This window comes from Pleurodeles waltl, chromosome 8, assembly GCF_031143425.1.
Source record: "Pleurodeles waltl isolate 20211129_DDA chromosome 8, aPleWal1.hap1.20221129, whole genome shotgun sequence".
NCBI lineage: Eukaryota > Metazoa > Chordata > Amphibia > Caudata > Salamandridae > Pleurodeles > Pleurodeles waltl.
Window position 1 is genome coordinate 358,593,953 of NC_090447.1, and position 17,374 is coordinate 358,611,326.

Sequence of the window (17,374 nt, forward strand, 5' to 3'; positions counted from 1 at the left end):
TTTTCGTATGGTGTGCAATTAGTCTTTCAGACACTTAAGAGCTGTCTATGGGTGAGACACAAAAATTGTTTGCAAACAGAAAGACGGTGCTATTATGTGAATGAAGCCTTGCAGACTCCCGATCCCAGAAATGTGCTGGCTTTAGGGGTATAGCGCTGCAACAAATATGAGTCATGGGGCACTGCTCTTCAGAAGACATGGGATGCACTAGCAGGTTTCTCTATTGTGAGTATAGTCATAAAAAGTGTAAAGAATATAACTAGTAAATCATAAAAGAATGAGTATGCTTTCTTCAAGCGAACTGTCGGGTCACATTGCCATCTGGCAGCATGAAGCAAGCTGTAAAATCCAAGTATGGCGACAGCAGTAAGGTAAATTACATACAAAAAAATACATATCCCCATTTGTTAGGTATTAAATTCACACCACATAAGACCCCTCACATAAATTTAAGGAAAATATATAGGCCCGTTCTTAGGTGTTTAGGCCTCAAGTCCTACAACTACCTGAAACCAAACCTGAAGGCAGAACTCAACCACCCTCTCTTCAGACTTGTGCAATTTAACCTCCTTAAACCCACTGTCGTACACATTGCCCGTTTTAAGACAGTGCGACTGGCACCATTGCACCGGGTGCCAAGCTCAGGAGGTGCTGCAGTCTGAAATGTCTTATGGTGTTTAAAACACCTGCAGCTGAGTTCTTTGTGTGCCCAGCAATTTTCAATCAATGAGAAAAATGTCAAGATAATTCTGGTGATTGACGAACCTGCTGGAAAGTCTGAGTTTTATCTAATAGCAGTTTTTAGCTCATCTGAAAGTAGCTCCCAGTGTTAATGTGCTTGCCAAAGCATATGAACATGCAAATTACATAATGTTATTTTTTGTAAATAGCTCAGAGGTTTACTGCTTTTGTCACAGAGATTTTTCTGTTGCTTTCAGTTTATAAGTTACCATCCAATATAGAGCAGTGAAATATGATTGGGCATCAAAAAGCTGAATACAAATTACATTTTTTGAACGACAACTACAGGGCTTAGGTTTAAAAGCGTTTGTTTTGTTCCCCAATCTTTCATTATCCTAAGGTTGCTAAAAAGGGTTTGTTTGGGTATAAATACGTTTTTATTAGTCAAGCCAACACCAACCACTGTGTTTGTTACCTTTCAGATCCTGAGTTTGTGCTTCTCCTGGCCAAGCCCTCTTAAAATAAATTACCTACTAGTATGGATGTCATGTGACTCCTACACCGTGTAGTCCTCTTATTTTTATGTAACAATACCTATACATTTAGTTACACATTTGTATGATTCATTGTCTCTGTCAAATGTTTGTAATGTAAAGTGCTCTGAAACCCTACACTGGTATGAGTAGTGCTGTAAAGAAATCTAATAAACATGACAGGGGGCTATGGAGACATGAGGGGCATCATTGGAGGATGTTAGTGAAGGAATGTGCAGAAGGAGAGGGAATTGGGGGGGCAAAAACGATTGTTGCACTATGAGCCTCAGAGGCAAAAACATCTTATTTCATTTCAACTACCCATAAATATCTGTCCATATTAGTAACAGAGCAATATAGTTCCCTATAGTTGCCAGTCCCCAGCGCTGATTCACAAATCTCTTAATAAATCCATCAATCTGAAGATAGTGTCTTCGTTCCTCAGACTTGAAGTTATGCCCAGATTTAAAAAGGCAGAATTATCATTATAAATTCTCCCTATAATGGCATGTTCTTACTGCCCCAGAGTATGTGGAAAAGCAGCCTCTGGGCAAGACTTTGTGCACTTCAGCCACACACATTCAACCAATCCAGTTATCTGTAACAAGACTGAACTCGGGCGCTGCTTCTCTGTAACCTCCATCACTCTGCTACTTTTTGGCTAAGTTCATGGTAGACAAGTACCATCTATATATAGGTTGCGTGTGATTTCATAGGAAAATGATTTATGGAATACCACTACTGGGAAACTGCTGGAAATGTTGCCTTTTCTGCAGTGTCACCACAGATTTGATCTTGTCCTTTGCTGAACCTTTTTATCTCCTGTTGGTCTCTGCTTGGCACCCTGTGAGCCTCTAAGTGCCTCCCTTGAGGTCCTGTGCAACTTTAGAAGTGTACTTGTATAGTGGACTGGGGGTTAAAGGACTAAAATCAGAAGGTACATTCTTTGACCCAGATGAACCTGGCTAGGGTATCTGACCTATGCTCCATCCAGCATCAAACTGTGTCTAGGTCCAGTTCTGTCACAACCTGCAAGGTCTATCTCTCCCATAGGATAATGCTGGGGTTACCTTATCTTATTTTATAAGTGCCATTTTCAATTGGGAAAAAGATGGGGACACCAAGTTTGGTGTCTCTGGAACCACAATTTAAAACCACAACTGATGGTGAAGTCACATTTTAAATTGTAATTCTGAAAATACCACTTTTAGAAAGTTGGCATTTTCTTACTTTAGCCAGTTGGTGCTTTCTGTCTGTATCGGAATACATGTCTGGGCTGAGGACAGCTATGCTTTGTGCATTCCCTCTAGACAGCCACACACAAAGGTAGCTTAGGTGTGACTGATGGGCCACCCACAGCCTGTTGGGGTATCCTGGGAAGCATGGGAGGGAGGAGTTGACCGTAACACCTGAATAGGCTGTGTCCTGTCCCCACACAAAGGGTTGCATACCCTCTGTAGGCATTCTGACGCCAGGGCAGGAAGGGCAGGACTCTGTGCACTTCAAAATCCTCTGTTTGAAGTCTCCCCCACTTCAAAAGAACAACTGGGTATACGTACTGGACCTCAGACACCACAACCTCCTTACACTTCTGGACTTGTGGATACCCTGCCAGGAAGAAGGACTACTGTTCCTCTGCTAAACTGCTACTCTGCTGGATTCCTGCTCTGCTGACCTGCTGCTCTCCTTGCCTGTGAGTGAGATGGACTAAACCTGAATCTCTCCAACCCAGAACCAAAGTGACTTCAAGTTCTTTCTGGCTTTCCTCCTGTTCACTGAAGTCTCAGGGACACAAAATACTTCCAACTCACATGTCACAGTACCTGGACTCTGCTCAGTGTGAGTCTTGCACTACCAAGTGGTACCATCCAGTCCTGGGCCTTGCAAGTGGGTATAAAGTGCTGCTCCAACCACATCAATGCATTGCCGCCACTGCATGGATAGGAACCGGTGCACAGCCCCTGTTGCATGTATCAAAACAAAGGCACCGGCCACACTTCTGTGGACTGGAGTTGACGCATCACCTCTCCAGCGTAGAGTAAACTCGGTTCTTGAGAACTGCTGCATGTTGGTCCCCACGCATAGCGTCTGCAGTGTGGAGAAATTGATGCATCTTCGATACTACTTAGAAAGGATCAACGCATAGCCTCCATTCTGGGGATCAAAATCAACATGTTGATTCAGCCTGCTCCCTGCATTTTAGTTGTCGATTCAACCAGGATTAAGGTACATTTTTTTCAGAGGGCCCAATGGGGTCCCTGTAGCCAGGCCACTCTCCATCGCAGTCAGCCTGAACTTCTGAATTTTTCCTGCTCCAGCACAACCAGTTATTCCAGGTTGGCGCTTCTTGTTTCTAGGCGCTATTTCACAGATTATAATTAAGAAATCATAACTCAAGTTCTACTTATTGGATTTTTGTTATTTTAGTCTTGCTATATTTACTAAATCGAGCTCTATTGTTCTAAACAGTGTGGTATTTTTTGTGTGGTGTTTTCATAATTTTCCTGTTTGAAGTGTTGCACAAATACTTAACACATTGCCTCTTAAGTGAAGCCTGAATGCTCTGTGCCAAGCTTCCAGGGGTTGAGCACAGGTTAATTACAGTGTGATTGATACTTACCCTACCTCGGATTGTGTATCCTGCTTGGCCAGGGTGCATACCTCTGCCAACCAGAAACCCAATGTCTAACAGGTGTCATTTTGTTTATTAAGTTTTACTCTATTTTTCTGATTTCTTTTGGGATTTTAATTGTTATGCATGTTGACTTTTTACTGTTTATTACACATTAGCTCTAGGTTTAGCCTGTCAGCTCTGTGCCATAGCTACCAGGTGACCAAGCTCCTGTTAATTTAGTGACTTAAGGGTTCACCCTGACAAGGATTGTGAATATTATTACTTGAGGTGAGTAATTTCCCAACTGAAATAATAACCCTATTTCTTACAGTAACATTTTTAATCTAAGAGGGTTAATGTAAATGTGCTTGATGGGTGTAATTTACCATTTGATAGAAATCAATTAATTAAATGGCTTTTTAAATGAAATTGACTTTTGCTTGCTTATTTTGTAAGATTTAAATGCATTGTTTGCAGGGCTTTATGGATTTATTAATGAGAAAAAGTACTGAAAAAAACGTACTGTTGACATTATGCTGTCTGATACGTATGTAATGTGGATTACTCTGATGATATGTTTTGCAGAAGGCCATATTATAAATGTGAAAATGTTCACTCTAGCCTGTGATATATTACAAGTCATAGAGCGTTTCCTTAATGAAATAGGACAAGGTCAAAGGACGAGCTCCTTTATAAAATCACAGAAATCTGAGGTAACTTGCAATATTCTTTTTATACCTGGTAAGGGGTGTTTTATTCCATATAATACACAGTCAAACCATTACTCTCCCCTCCCCCTTCTTAAACCTATGAAATCCTTGGTATCTTACAAATCAGAGAATGTCTGGTTGCAGATAATGTATGATGAATATTCAGTCTCTACCATGGAAATACACATATAAAAGCAGTTTATAATCTTTCAAGACAAATATTCCTAAATAGTTGAATGCAAGTAGATGTGTGTCAAATTTACTTTTGTGCTTTAGAATGTGTAGTGAACATTCAGGTAGCATACACATTCCTGACTCATGCATTGAACGCCATCAGTGCAATAAATCAATATTTCACCATTGAAAGATGAAGAATCTGGGTTTTCACAATAAAACATTGGGAAGAAGTCTCAAATTCTGGTCTTGACTGTAACTGTTGCTCAATTGGTAATTACGCTTATGGAGGCACTCTTCACATTGTCTTCTGACTTCAGTAAAAGCTACTGTGATTACCTATAACAGAGTGTCTATGTCATGTGCTTATGTCACAACTAGACTGTAATCATAACAATAGAGGCAGGATTCAATAAAATGGTTTGCGAATTTGCCTGCGTTTGAAAGACAGTCAGCATTCACCCTTGTTCACCTCTGTTAGGTCATGAAACTCTTTGGTGATCTCCAATATCCTAATAATGATCTTTGATATAGTGCTTCGATACTGCACTTCTGTCACTTGTGAGTGCTAGAAATGCAGATGCTACTATTAACCAATTTATGACACACAATTTACAAACCACGGAAGAATGGAAGGCTGAATCTGTCTTGCTAGGATTCAAACGTGTGAACTTGACAATTCCGTAATTGTAGAGCCATAATGAGGCTATCGATATTCCAGGTATATCTTAGATAAGATTCACAGTGCTCGCAAGCAGAAATATTATTTGCATGCTTAATGTTTTGTAACAAACTTAAGTTTAGTGCTTATAAAGTAATTTCCAAATAGCCTGCATCTGCACCTAAAATGGGTATTTTGAAGGTAAGTACCTATTGTTGTTACAATTCAGGGCCTCACCAATCAACAGAAGTTCCTCCCACTCTGCTGTTTCACAAGCACAAAATAACCACACTTAAGAAATCCAGTTCACTCTGCCACCTCTGGAAACAGATTTGTGGTTGTGCTTGTTACTATAGAAATCGTAAAGAGTGCTTCCGTTATTAACAGCCCAGTTTCATGTTGACCCTGTCTCAAATCACATCACAGACCTTCCAACTGACACGGTGCCATTGTATGTCACACAATATCAACTCCTTTCATATGGTCTCCTCGCGAACAGCCACAATCACGAGGTAAGTGACAAGGTGGGCATCAAATCACTGCACATGGTGGATTTCAAGCTACTGTTCTTAGGTTCCGCAAGGCCGATGTCTATTGCAGAGCGTGAAACATACCCTGAACATCAGTGGCCGTCTCAAAAGGTGTGTGTTGTTTGAAGTGGGATAGAAAAGACGGTGGGTAGAAGTGCGTGAAGCTGTGCTCTGCACAAAACCAGCCCCATCTCCAGGGAACATTTTTCAAAAGTTAGTTGGTCTGTCACTGTAACGTTACCGAAATAGTAGCTTGATCCAAGGTCAAGGAACAGGCTGAAATGCACTCCTTGATGGTGAGAAGACAGTAGTAATGTTCAGACTGAATCACAATCTATAGGGAGTTTTGGAGGGGCCAATCCTTGTAGCTTGTGACTGGAGGGCTTTTGAGTGGGAACCCTCTCTCCGTCTGGGCTTTATAGAATTATTGGAGAGTCACAGATACAGCCAGTTCACAAATCAACACTTCTTTCCAAGTGCACAATCCCTCTGAATTAAAAAGAAACTTCACCTTTTAGAAATTAAAATAGATGTGCTGGACAGCTGTCATCAGATCTTCAAAACCTTTATTGAGTCAAGCATTGGTGAAGACTGAAAAACAACTCGTAAGGCTATGGTAGTTTTAAAATGCAAATGTAGCCAAAAGGCAGCATAATGCTGCACGGGGTCAAAGACAAACATAAAGCCAAGGTTCTTGGAGAGTAGCTAGATTGTAGATAGTTAATTCACCATGGCATACTGTTCTTTAAAAAGGTGAGTCTTCAATTCTTTCCTAAATTGGAATAGTGTTGGTGCAGTCCAGATTGTTACAGGGAGGTTGTTCCAGATCCCGAACATATTCAAAAAAGGCCTTAGAATCACAACCACAATAGACATGGACCACTCCACTGGATCCCCTCAACAGAATTCAAGATTTTTTCCACCAGTAGGTGACTGATCATGGTATTCTTGGATTATTGACCACATTCCAACAAGAGCCCTATGGGACCTATCATGAAACTGATCCAATTCACCTCGAGTGGTGAAGTAGCCTTTCAATAAAAGCTCATCAAGGTACAAATCAATTAAATAAATTAATAAATAAAATAGTCACTGGCCAGATTGGTTCTGTGCTTCAAGTCTATTTCTTCTTTTGATATCCTGCGGTCTCTATTCAAGGCAAGACATGCAGCAGAAAATGGCCTAATCTGAGTTGTGCAAGCTCTTTTTACAGGTATGAATAGTACAGGCTTGAGCTTGCCTGTCCTGATTATGTTGAACTGATCAGTAACTTCATCACTACCGATTGTGCTCTGGTGCTGCTAGTATAGAGAAAGAAGCTCACTGAGCATTAAGGTGCTGTCCTTGTGTGATTTACAAAAAGGATCCACTGTCCAAATCCATCAGCATGTGTTTATCTCCACTGCTCATGCTACTTGTAAAATGTAGGGAACCACTATAAAAGTATGATAACATTGATAAACAAGAAACTATGTATGCTCTTTTGAAAACCAGAAGATCAATTCCGAGTAACAAATTGAGAATGTCAACTCTCAAATCTATACCATGGGCCCAAAGATGGGGAACACCTTCCGTCCTTGTGGACAGTCTTTGACTGACACTGAATTTTTGAGGACCCAACTGTTTTCGATCAAGGTGTTCAGAGTCTCTGAAGAAAGCATAGATCTGAATGGAACACAATGGTGGACCTCTGAACAAGGCATAGATCTTGAGTGGCACACCGCAGGCCAAAGCACAGAACTTGCATGGCTCACATTAGTATACCTTTTAGGAAAAATAGACCTTAAGTGGATCAGTGTGGCTGACCTCTGTACAAAGTGTAGACCTTATGACACACATCTATGAACCTCAGAAAAGAGATACACTATGGCAAACCTCTGTAAATTCCATAGGTATTTTGGGGCACAAAGTTGCTTGCCTCTGTACAAATTATAAAACATATTTGGCAGGCAGTGGTGGAGATATAGACAAAGCACATACCTGGTGTGATGCAGAAGCATAAACCCCCAAATAAAGAATTTATCTTGTGTAACACACTGTGTTGAGCCTCTGTAAGAAATATACATCTTGCCACACAGTGGTGGATTTCTGGACACAGCAAATATCTGGTGTGGCGAACAGTAGAAGGACTGTGTAGAATAACAGTCATTGTGTAGAATAACAGTCATTGTGTTTCACACTGCACTGGACCGTTGTACAAAGCATAGATCTTGTGATTACATTATATTGGACTTGTGAAGGAAACACTGAACTACTATGTCACACAATGAGCCTCTGTACAAATCATAGATTGTATTTATCAAACAAAAACTTCCATCCTGACAAACAGGAGGCTCACCTAATAAACTTTGTACACTCAAGTGTCACATGTGTGTGCAAAAATTTCTATCTGAATCCAGAAATAACAGATCCTGATTCACAAAATCGGGTTCTCCACCTACATACACACAGATGGCACTTAAAGCTCCGAAAAATAGACCAGGCCGCTAGTTGCCGAAATTTACGTAGTCTTAATTGTAGGTTTGAAGTCCTGGAAATTGGCTGTTCCAATGTGAGAGGCCATTGTAAATGTGGTAAACAGAACATAACAACTTTGAGTGTATTCACTAACATCAGCAACATCTTTTCATCTTAAATGCATACATAAACTTACACTGGGAAGATGCAAGGACCTCAGTTTTGAGTACTGAAAGACTTGGAAACCACTACCATGTACCCACAGGAAAAATTAACCCGTCCTATCCAAGATTCCAGATCCATCTATGTGGCTAATTTGCTATGAAATACACAAAAATTGTTGTGCAAGTCAGTGTGAAATACACAAAAGTAGTTTTGCAAGTCAATGTCCATCTCACCTAGAGGAAAGATCATTTTACTCTGCCTTTATATGGCTGATCATTTTCTCTACACCAGCCTCTGCTTCTTGCAAGTGACAAGCCCTACCTCTCCTTGACCACATGCTCTGTATTTAATCCGAAGGAGAAGGTCAACTACCTTTGCTTATTTGTAGATTTTACTTTTTTAAATCCTGCGTGACGTGATAAATTCCATTTTCAGGAGATCCTCAATGCATCACTTGAATACAAAAACAATAGATCTGGCATTAACAGAAAAAGAAATAAACTGGTGGGTGCAGCTGAACAATTTTATAGTATCAATTTTAATCGTTTAAACTAGAAGGAATATTAGTGCCCTTAAAGGAAATAAGTAACCAGTACCTTGTAGACACAAAGCCGAAATTAATTCAAATGAAACGTAAGCTGAAACACAGTCTTGCAAAGCCTGGCAAAATACAACACACAGAAGGTACTCAGACTTTCAAGTAGATTTGAGATCCAGACAGTGGGACTCATACTAGAGTGCTCCCAACCTCCTATCATAGGTAGAAGAATCCTTTAATGATGAGCATAGCCAGCTACCAGGGCCACGCATATGAAGGAAAACTTGACCAGGCACAGTAGGCATTACACTACATAGCCTATATTCTTGAGGACCCCATAGACATCTGAGTGCCAAAAAACTGTAAACTGTTTGAAAATGACCACAAATACTTTTATTCCAAGCATCGACGTAAACTTGGGGGCAAAAACTGCCCAGGGGAAAATGCCGTGACCAGTGGGTTAGTGCGCAGTTAACCCACTAAAAGGTTTTCCTCTATGTGATTGGGAAAAATGTGTGGATATAGTCTCCACAATAAGCATTATAACATGGTGTCCACCTTTGGGCGTTTTTTTGGATTTACAAAGTCATTCAGAGATTACCTGGCGGAACTTGTGTGGGCAAAACTCCAGCGCAATGCTCAACTTGTGCATATCCTGTGGTTTGAAATTGAGCCTAAACACTGTCTCGCACCTGACCTCAAATTTATGTCAGTGCTCAGACTGAGCATGACAGAGGTTGGTACATGGGCAGTTATGAGAAAGGAATTTCTTACAACTACTTTCCACTCAGAATGTTTCCAGCTTCTTTGTGTCTCCAAACACTGCAGTGGGAAAAGTGCCATTTTTAATTTGCCCTTTGCATGCCCAGGTATGCAGCTGGAGAGATGGAAACAAGATAAGGCAGCGAACAGCTTGAATGTCCAGCTTCAGGCAAGGAATGGTACAGTCAATTGAAAGGGAGAGTAAACATTACAAAACCAAATTACAATAATAAAAAAATCCGATGTGGATATTTGGGTTATTACAAGTGGAATTAGCCACAGCTCCAATCTGTTCAAAAGAGCGCTGGGGTGAGACATTTTGGACTTGATTGCCATCTCTCTGCTGGACAATCAGGTGTACTTTTGGTAAAGTCTCTTTCTCTCTGATGTGCTTCATGGTTCAATAATTGTGATAATGTCAAGTACCATATATATACAAACACCGATGTAGGAAAGAGTTGAAGACTAGCCTCTTTAAAGAATACTGCATCCCAACGCATTGACCATCCACAATCCAGCCTCTTCCCCTATCGCTTGTTGACTTTATGCTTGTCATTGACCATGTACAGTGCTCTGCTGTCTTTTGCTAAAGTTCACACTATAGAAATAACATATACATACATACGTAGGTCGCAACGCTCCAAGTGTTCACTGGCCAATAGTATGACTGAGTAGACAACATTTACAGCTGCATACAAGGCCACGTTAAATAGGAACAAAACAGTCATCTACACCATTTAAAATGATGTCGTTCCCAAAGGGGACTGTATGTGATTAAGAAACCTCTGCCAAGTTCTACTCTGGAACACACAAGGCAACCCAACCTTGCAGCAGTTTTATTTCCATTTGTACTACGAGCAATCTCATCCCAGACCATGCAGTGGACAACCACATTGCATGTGGAAGGTGTTGGTATGGGCCAACCCCATGTCCGAAAAATATCTATTATAAGTATTTCACATGAAGATACAGTAGTTGATACAGTTTTCAGGACACCTGCCTGAACACCAGTTTTGGTCACTACTTCCAGTACTCATGGTAAATGGGCACTGTTGGCATTGTGAACAGGCATAATACCTTTTACAACTCTATTCTTTTGATTACAGCCAAGTGGCACACTGCGCATTCTGACGGTTTTGGCAGAAAGGCCCCTACACTGTGAACAGTGCAGGGGCCCCCCATTACCCCCAACACTGCCTTTCCGCCAGCCTTTTCATGGCGGACAGCTCACCAAGAAAAGGCCGGCGGAAAGGAAAGGAAAGTCGTGATCAGCATGGCGGTGCCAAACTCAGAGATGCCATGGCTGACCAAGGCTTTGATTGCCGCTAACCTGAAGGGATCCCTGATGCTGGCGGAGGCAGATGTGTCCTTACAGTCTGACCACAAGGATTGTAATCTAGCGGTCAGACCACCAGGATTGCAGCGCTCTGACAACCACTGTGAGTTTGGTGGTCCTGGGACTGCCAAACTCATAATAAGGCCCTAAGTCCCATCAGTCCATGCCTCCCAAATACGTTCCTTTGTAAGTGTAAATTCAGTTGGATACCATGGCTTTAACTGTAGCCTCAATCCAGAGTACCGGCCTGAAAAATTGAGCCATTGTGCACAGATCACTTGACTTACTGCATCCTTAAGGCAAAGATCACTTGTCTTAAGGGGCCTTAAAACGGTCCATCAGTGCACAGCTCACTTCCCTTAAACTCAGCAACCAATGATCAGATCTCCTGACTTAAATTGGACCAACAATGCATAGATCGCCTGCCTTAGATTGAACTACCAAAGCACGGACCATTGAACCACAAATGCCTATCTATTGCTTTAACCGAGGTACCAATGCACAGATCTCTTGCCTAAAACTGAGGTACCAATGCACAGATCGCTTACCTATAACTGAGGTACCAATGCACAACTCTCTTGCCTAAAATGGAGCTACCAATGAATGCACAGCTCTCTTGCCTTGAAATGAGGCACCAATGCACAGATCTCTTGCCTTAAATAGAGCTACCAATTTACAGATCTCTTTCCTAAAACTGAGCTATCAATGCACTGATCTCTTCCCTTAACCAGAGCTACCAATGCAAAGATTTCATGCCTTAAACTGAGCTACCAATGCATAGATTTCTTGCCTTAAACGGAGGTACCAGTGCACAGATATCTTGCCTTAACCAGAGCAACCAATGCACAGATCTCTTGCCTTAAATAGAGCTACCAATTTACAGATCTCTTTCCTAAAACTGAGCTATCAATGCACTGATCTCTTCCCTTAACCAGAGCAACCAATGCAAAGATTTCTTGCCTTAAGCTGAGCTACCAATGCATAGATTTTTTGCCTTAAACGGACGTACCAGTGTACAGATGTCTTGCCTTAACCAGAGCAACCAATGCACAGATGTCTTGCCTTAAACTGAACTACCAGTGCAAAGATCTCTTGCCCTAACCAGAGCTACCAATGCACAGATTTCTTGCCTTAAATAGAGGTACCGATGCAATACTTTCTTGTCATAAACTGAGTTACCAATGCACATATTTCTTGCCTTAAAATGAGCTACCACTGCACAGATCTCTTGCCCAAAACTGAGGTACCAGTGCACAGATCTCTTGCCTTAAACTGGGCTGCCAATGCACAGATCTCCTGCCTTAAACTGAGGTACCAGTGCACAGATTCCTTGCCTTAAACACGGCTACCAATGCATGGATCTCTCACCTTAAAATGAGCTACCCATGCACGACAGATGCCTCACACTGGACCACCGATGCACGTATCACATGCCCTATTATGTCACCGATAAACGGACAGCAGGGTTATGTACTTTTTTCTAGAATTCTCCAGGTTTCACCAAATAAACATCTGACATAATGACTCGGAGACCCTAACACTTTTTCCTCATCTCCAGCCCAAAATCAAAATCAGCCAATTGCACAGAAGACATCACCACCGGCCAAGCAGAGCAACCCCCATAATTAGCCTGGCAGGCTACGCACATACAACAAGGAATGCTGGGACAGCCTCTGCAGCAGGGGACACGTTTTGCCAACAGCCAAGGCACTGCAGCTGGGAGGCATCTTGGGCTCTGTTAATAAAGTCTGCCGCTCCTAGCAGAGATAGCAGTTGTTTTCACGAGCACGAGAGGTGCCCTGCGCGTGCAGGCGGGACATTTCATTCACAGGCAAACAGACACTCCGTTTTATTTCATAGTCATGAAACATGCTTTTCGCCGCCAGGGGACATTTATGGGGCAGTGAGTCACTCTTACAGGTAGGGCAGGGAGAAGATTCTCTCTCAAAGGCAGGTAAGAGGTGAAATCCCGTTTTATAACCAGGGGATCAGAACGGCTTCAAGAGGCGGATAATCTCTTCAGAGGGCAGGGCTCTTAGCAGAGATTCGCTTTGGAAAAATGGGTTACACGGGTCCCTTGGAAGGCAGGAGTGTGGCAGAAACCTGCCTTGTCTATTTGGGGAAAGGAAATCTGCCCTGTCTGTTTGAGGAAGTGACAATCTGCCCTGTCTGTCTGGGAATATGAAAATATGCTTTGTTTGTCTGGGAAAGGGTAAATCTGCCCTGTATGTCTGGGAATATGAAACGCTGCCGTGTCTGTCTGGGGAAATGAAGATCTGTCTCGTTTGTCTGTGGAAATTAAAATCTTATCTACCTTGTCTGTCTGGAAAAGGGAAAATCTGCCCTGTCTGTCAGGGGACACCAAAGTCTGCCCTGTCTGTTTGGAAAAATGAAAATGTGCCTTCTTTGTTTAGGAAAAGGTAAATCTGCCCAGTGTGTTTGGGAAAAGGCAAATCTGCCCTGTTGCATGTCTGCCTGTGAAAAGGGGAATCTGCCCTTTCCGTCTGATAGAGACAAAGTTTCTTATACAGACAGGACAGTAACGGAGCTTTCCACAGTGCCCTGCGGTTATACTTTAATGTGCTTTCCCGTGGCATGGGGCGCAGCTCCTCTCTCTAACAGAGGCAGACACCCTTTTCACTAGGCGCGGGATAAAGGGCAGGTTAGTTTCTCAATTTGCACTTTTGTAGGCAGGGCACATAAAACATAACGGACGGATAGGGGCAGGGCAGCTACTGCTTCTGCAGGCCTGACGGGGCAGATAGTCCTTTCGCAGGAAAGGGTGATTAGCAGATTGAGGGGAGGGGGGCGGGGAATTAGGGGCGACAGCAAAATATTCCCTTCTCAGGAAGGGGCAGTGAACGGGACAGGGGGCAGACCTTTACGTTTCTAGACTAGGAGGGTGACTATAGATAACCTTATGACAGGCAGGGGAAGATGAAGAATGATTAATTTCTAGAAGAGCAGGGATGGTGACAGGTGGCGGATACCCCTGTGACAGTCAGGGGCAATAGTATAATTGCTCATTTCTAGAAGGTCAGGGATAGAGATAGGTGGCAGATACTCCTGTGACAGGCAGGGGCAGTGGTAGAATTTCACATTTCTAGAGAAGGGCTGGGATAGTGATAGGTGGCAGATACCCCTGTGACAGGTAGGGGCAGTGGTAGATTTCTCGTTTCTAGAAGGCCAAGTGCCAGAATCCTTCCCTCACAGACAGCTAGTGCAGAGATTCTCCGAGGCAGGCGGTCTCCCTCTGACGTGGATAGGAGCGAGCGAGAACACGTCCCTCCCCAGAGACAGCCAGTGCAGAGACTGCTAGGTAGAGCGGACAAACACCAGATGCCCCTCTTTGCAGGCCGCTATTGCAGTCTCCACTCCGGCAGTTTCCTTCCGACAGGGAGAGAGCAGAGGGGCACATATCCCTTTCACTGTCAGCGACGCGACGCGCATGAGATATCGGGTACCCCTCCCTCTACAGGGACAGAGACGAGGAGCGCACATGCCTTTCACAGTCGGGGGTACACTCCCTCCCTGACACCTGGTGCAGCGACTCTCGCAGTCAGTAGTTCCCTGTGGGAATACAGAGGCGAGGGAAACGTATCAACGCTCACACAGCCAGGGCTGACTCTCCCCTGGCAGACAATCTCTATTGGAGGGAGATGGGTACGAGGGTCACATATCCCACAGTCAGGGAACACATATCTCACGTACAGGGACGAGGGGAACACATCAGTCCCTCCCACCGCCAGTGCAGACATTGCACAGCCAGACGGCCCCATCTGAGATTGACAGGGACAAGGGGCACATGTCGCAGACTCGGGGACGAGAGACACACCTGGCAGTTTCTATCTGAGAGGCATAGGGACGCGGGAGCGCCTGCCCCGCAGTCAGGGACTTAGGACAGACAGTGCAAACAGTTCCCATCTGGGGCTGACAGGGACGAGGGACACTTGACAGGGTCGAGAGAACTAATTTCCCAGTGTAGCCAGGGACGAGGGACAGATATCCCACATTCGTGGACGAGGGACACATATACCTCCCTCGCACAGCCGGTGCAAACATTTCCCAGGAAGACGGTCTCTAGCTGAGTCTGAGAGGGACGAGGGACACGTCCACAGTCGGGGACGAGGGACACATTTGACTGTCACAAACTCTGCATTAATTATCCAGGCCGATGGTCTCTATCTGAGACTGACACGGACGAGGGAGCGCCTGTCCCACAGCCAGGCGCGTTGGGCACGCATCCCACAGCAGTCACGGACACAGGACACACATCCCACAGCAGTCACGGGCACAAGACACATATTCCATAGCAGTAACGGATGCAGGACACATAGTCCTCCCTCACACACTCAGTGCAAACATTCCCCAAGCAGGCGGTCTCCATCTGAGAACGATGAGGCCGAGGATGCACATATCCCACACCAAGGGACTGCTATGGCTGTCACAGACAGACACTCTCTGCGGGGATATTGGCGAGGGGCTTGCATTCCTTCCACGGCCTTGGACGAGGGGAGTAGGTGATATGTCGCTCCCTCTTGTACGGGCAGACAGCCTTCCTCTGACAGGCACACGCACGTCTCTGATGCAGAGGAAGGAGGGGGCGCGCAGATGCAATCTCATAATCAAATAACAATACCCCCTTTTAGAACGAAACAAGCCCCCACTACTGCCTAGGAGCAGGGTGCACGAGGGCGCCCGAGGAGAGCCCCCCGCGAGCCCCCGGGACTCACCCAGAAGACGAAAGAGTAGACGATGAGCAGCGTCTTGAGACACGTTATGACTGGCTTGGTCTCCATCCTCCTCGATGCCATGCTCCTGGAATCCGGACTCCGGGTGTTGGCGCTGCTGCGGTCCTGACGCGGCGACGGCGGAGGCGAGAGGCGGAGGCTGTCCCCACGGCTCGGCGGAGGCAGGGAGGGCTGCCGCTCGACCCCCGCCCCCGGCCAATAAACGCCTCAGTGACGTCAGCGCTCGGCGCCCCCCGGGGCGGCTCGCTCTCCGCGCTGAAAGCCCCCACAGGGCAGCACTTGTTGGCAAATAGGGGGCGGGGGCCGTGTGTTCCCGAAGGGAGGTGGCACGAATAGCAGGGCAGACTTGGGCATTTGTTTCAGAGAGGAGGGGCACTATCTAGAGCAGATGCTCTGTCTAGAAAAGATGCTTATACAAACAAAAAAGTGAGGCAACTGATATTTCAATGATATCACTTGTAGTCTTCCTAAATGTTTGCCATGCATGCGTACTGGGTTTGGGAATAAAATATATGAACCATTTATTCTCTAGCCTGCCCACAGCGTAAATTGAATATGATTTCTACAGATCGTTTTTACAGATTGAAGTGCTTCGTCGCGCTAGTTCTTCTTGTCAGGCACGTTTTAAGCAGAAAGGCGGTACCGTCTCCTTGAGGTACATTCAGCCATTGTATCAGTTTGTAGAAGTGACAAACAACAGCGTCTTTAGGCTTCTGCCCAATTTCGCTTTATGGATTTATGGCCATCCCAAAATATGTGATACACTGTTCATTTTAGATCGTGTGATCTGTGTTGCTCAGCGACACTTGCCAGATTGGTGGAAATGTCTGTCTTCCTAGGCGCAGTCCTGGGATCAGTGATTTAAATGGGTAGGTGCTGTCCGGGACTGAGTACCTGCGCTTCGTAAATATGAAGGTAGAATTCCGGCATTTCTCAGCACTGTTACAATACATTTAATGAGAGAGTACCGGCACTTCCCAGAGGCAAACAGACACTCTAAATAGTGAGCACCCGCACTTCTATATTTTCATTTAAAGCACTGCAGAGTGTGGTTGTTTATGATTTCTTCATATAAAATGCATTTTAGCTAACTGAATATCAATTTGTGCACTTCAATGTTTCTGTAGTGCTGTGAAAAACATTCCGGCTGAGCTTTGATGTTTGAAGGGCAATAGAATTCCGCATTTCTCTCCCCTTCAGGAATGCAGTAGGAATTTTAGCAGGCTGGTTGCAAGTCATGAGTGTGTGCCGGGAGTGGGGGATGGTTTGTGAGAAGTAGAGGGTGGTCTAACGCTAGACTGTATGGAGTGAGTTTTATTTATGCTATTCTTTAGAAGTTTGTCATTTTAAAAACATGGGTTAGGATCAATTATTGGGGTAAGTGTTACTTTTCATACTCCAATTCTTTTCACGCTCTGGAAATCACACTTTTTTAGTTTTATATTTTTATTAGGTAACACGA

General features: G+C 44.1%; 1 protein-coding gene across 1 annotated transcript in view; it reads right to left on the reverse strand.

Annotated features, from left to right (window-relative positions):
• Positions 1-16,286, reverse strand: part of TSPAN7 (tetraspanin 7) — a 230,637-nt gene extending 214,351 nt beyond the window's left edge. The window contains exon 1 of the mRNA XM_069204232.1: positions 15,895-16,286. Within this exon, the coding sequence (XP_069060333.1) occupies positions 15,895-15,975 (81 nt within the window). The 5' untranslated portion in view covers positions 15,976-16,286. The remainder of the gene's footprint in view (positions 1-15,894) is intronic.
• Positions 16,287-17,374: the final 1,088 nt, after the last annotated feature.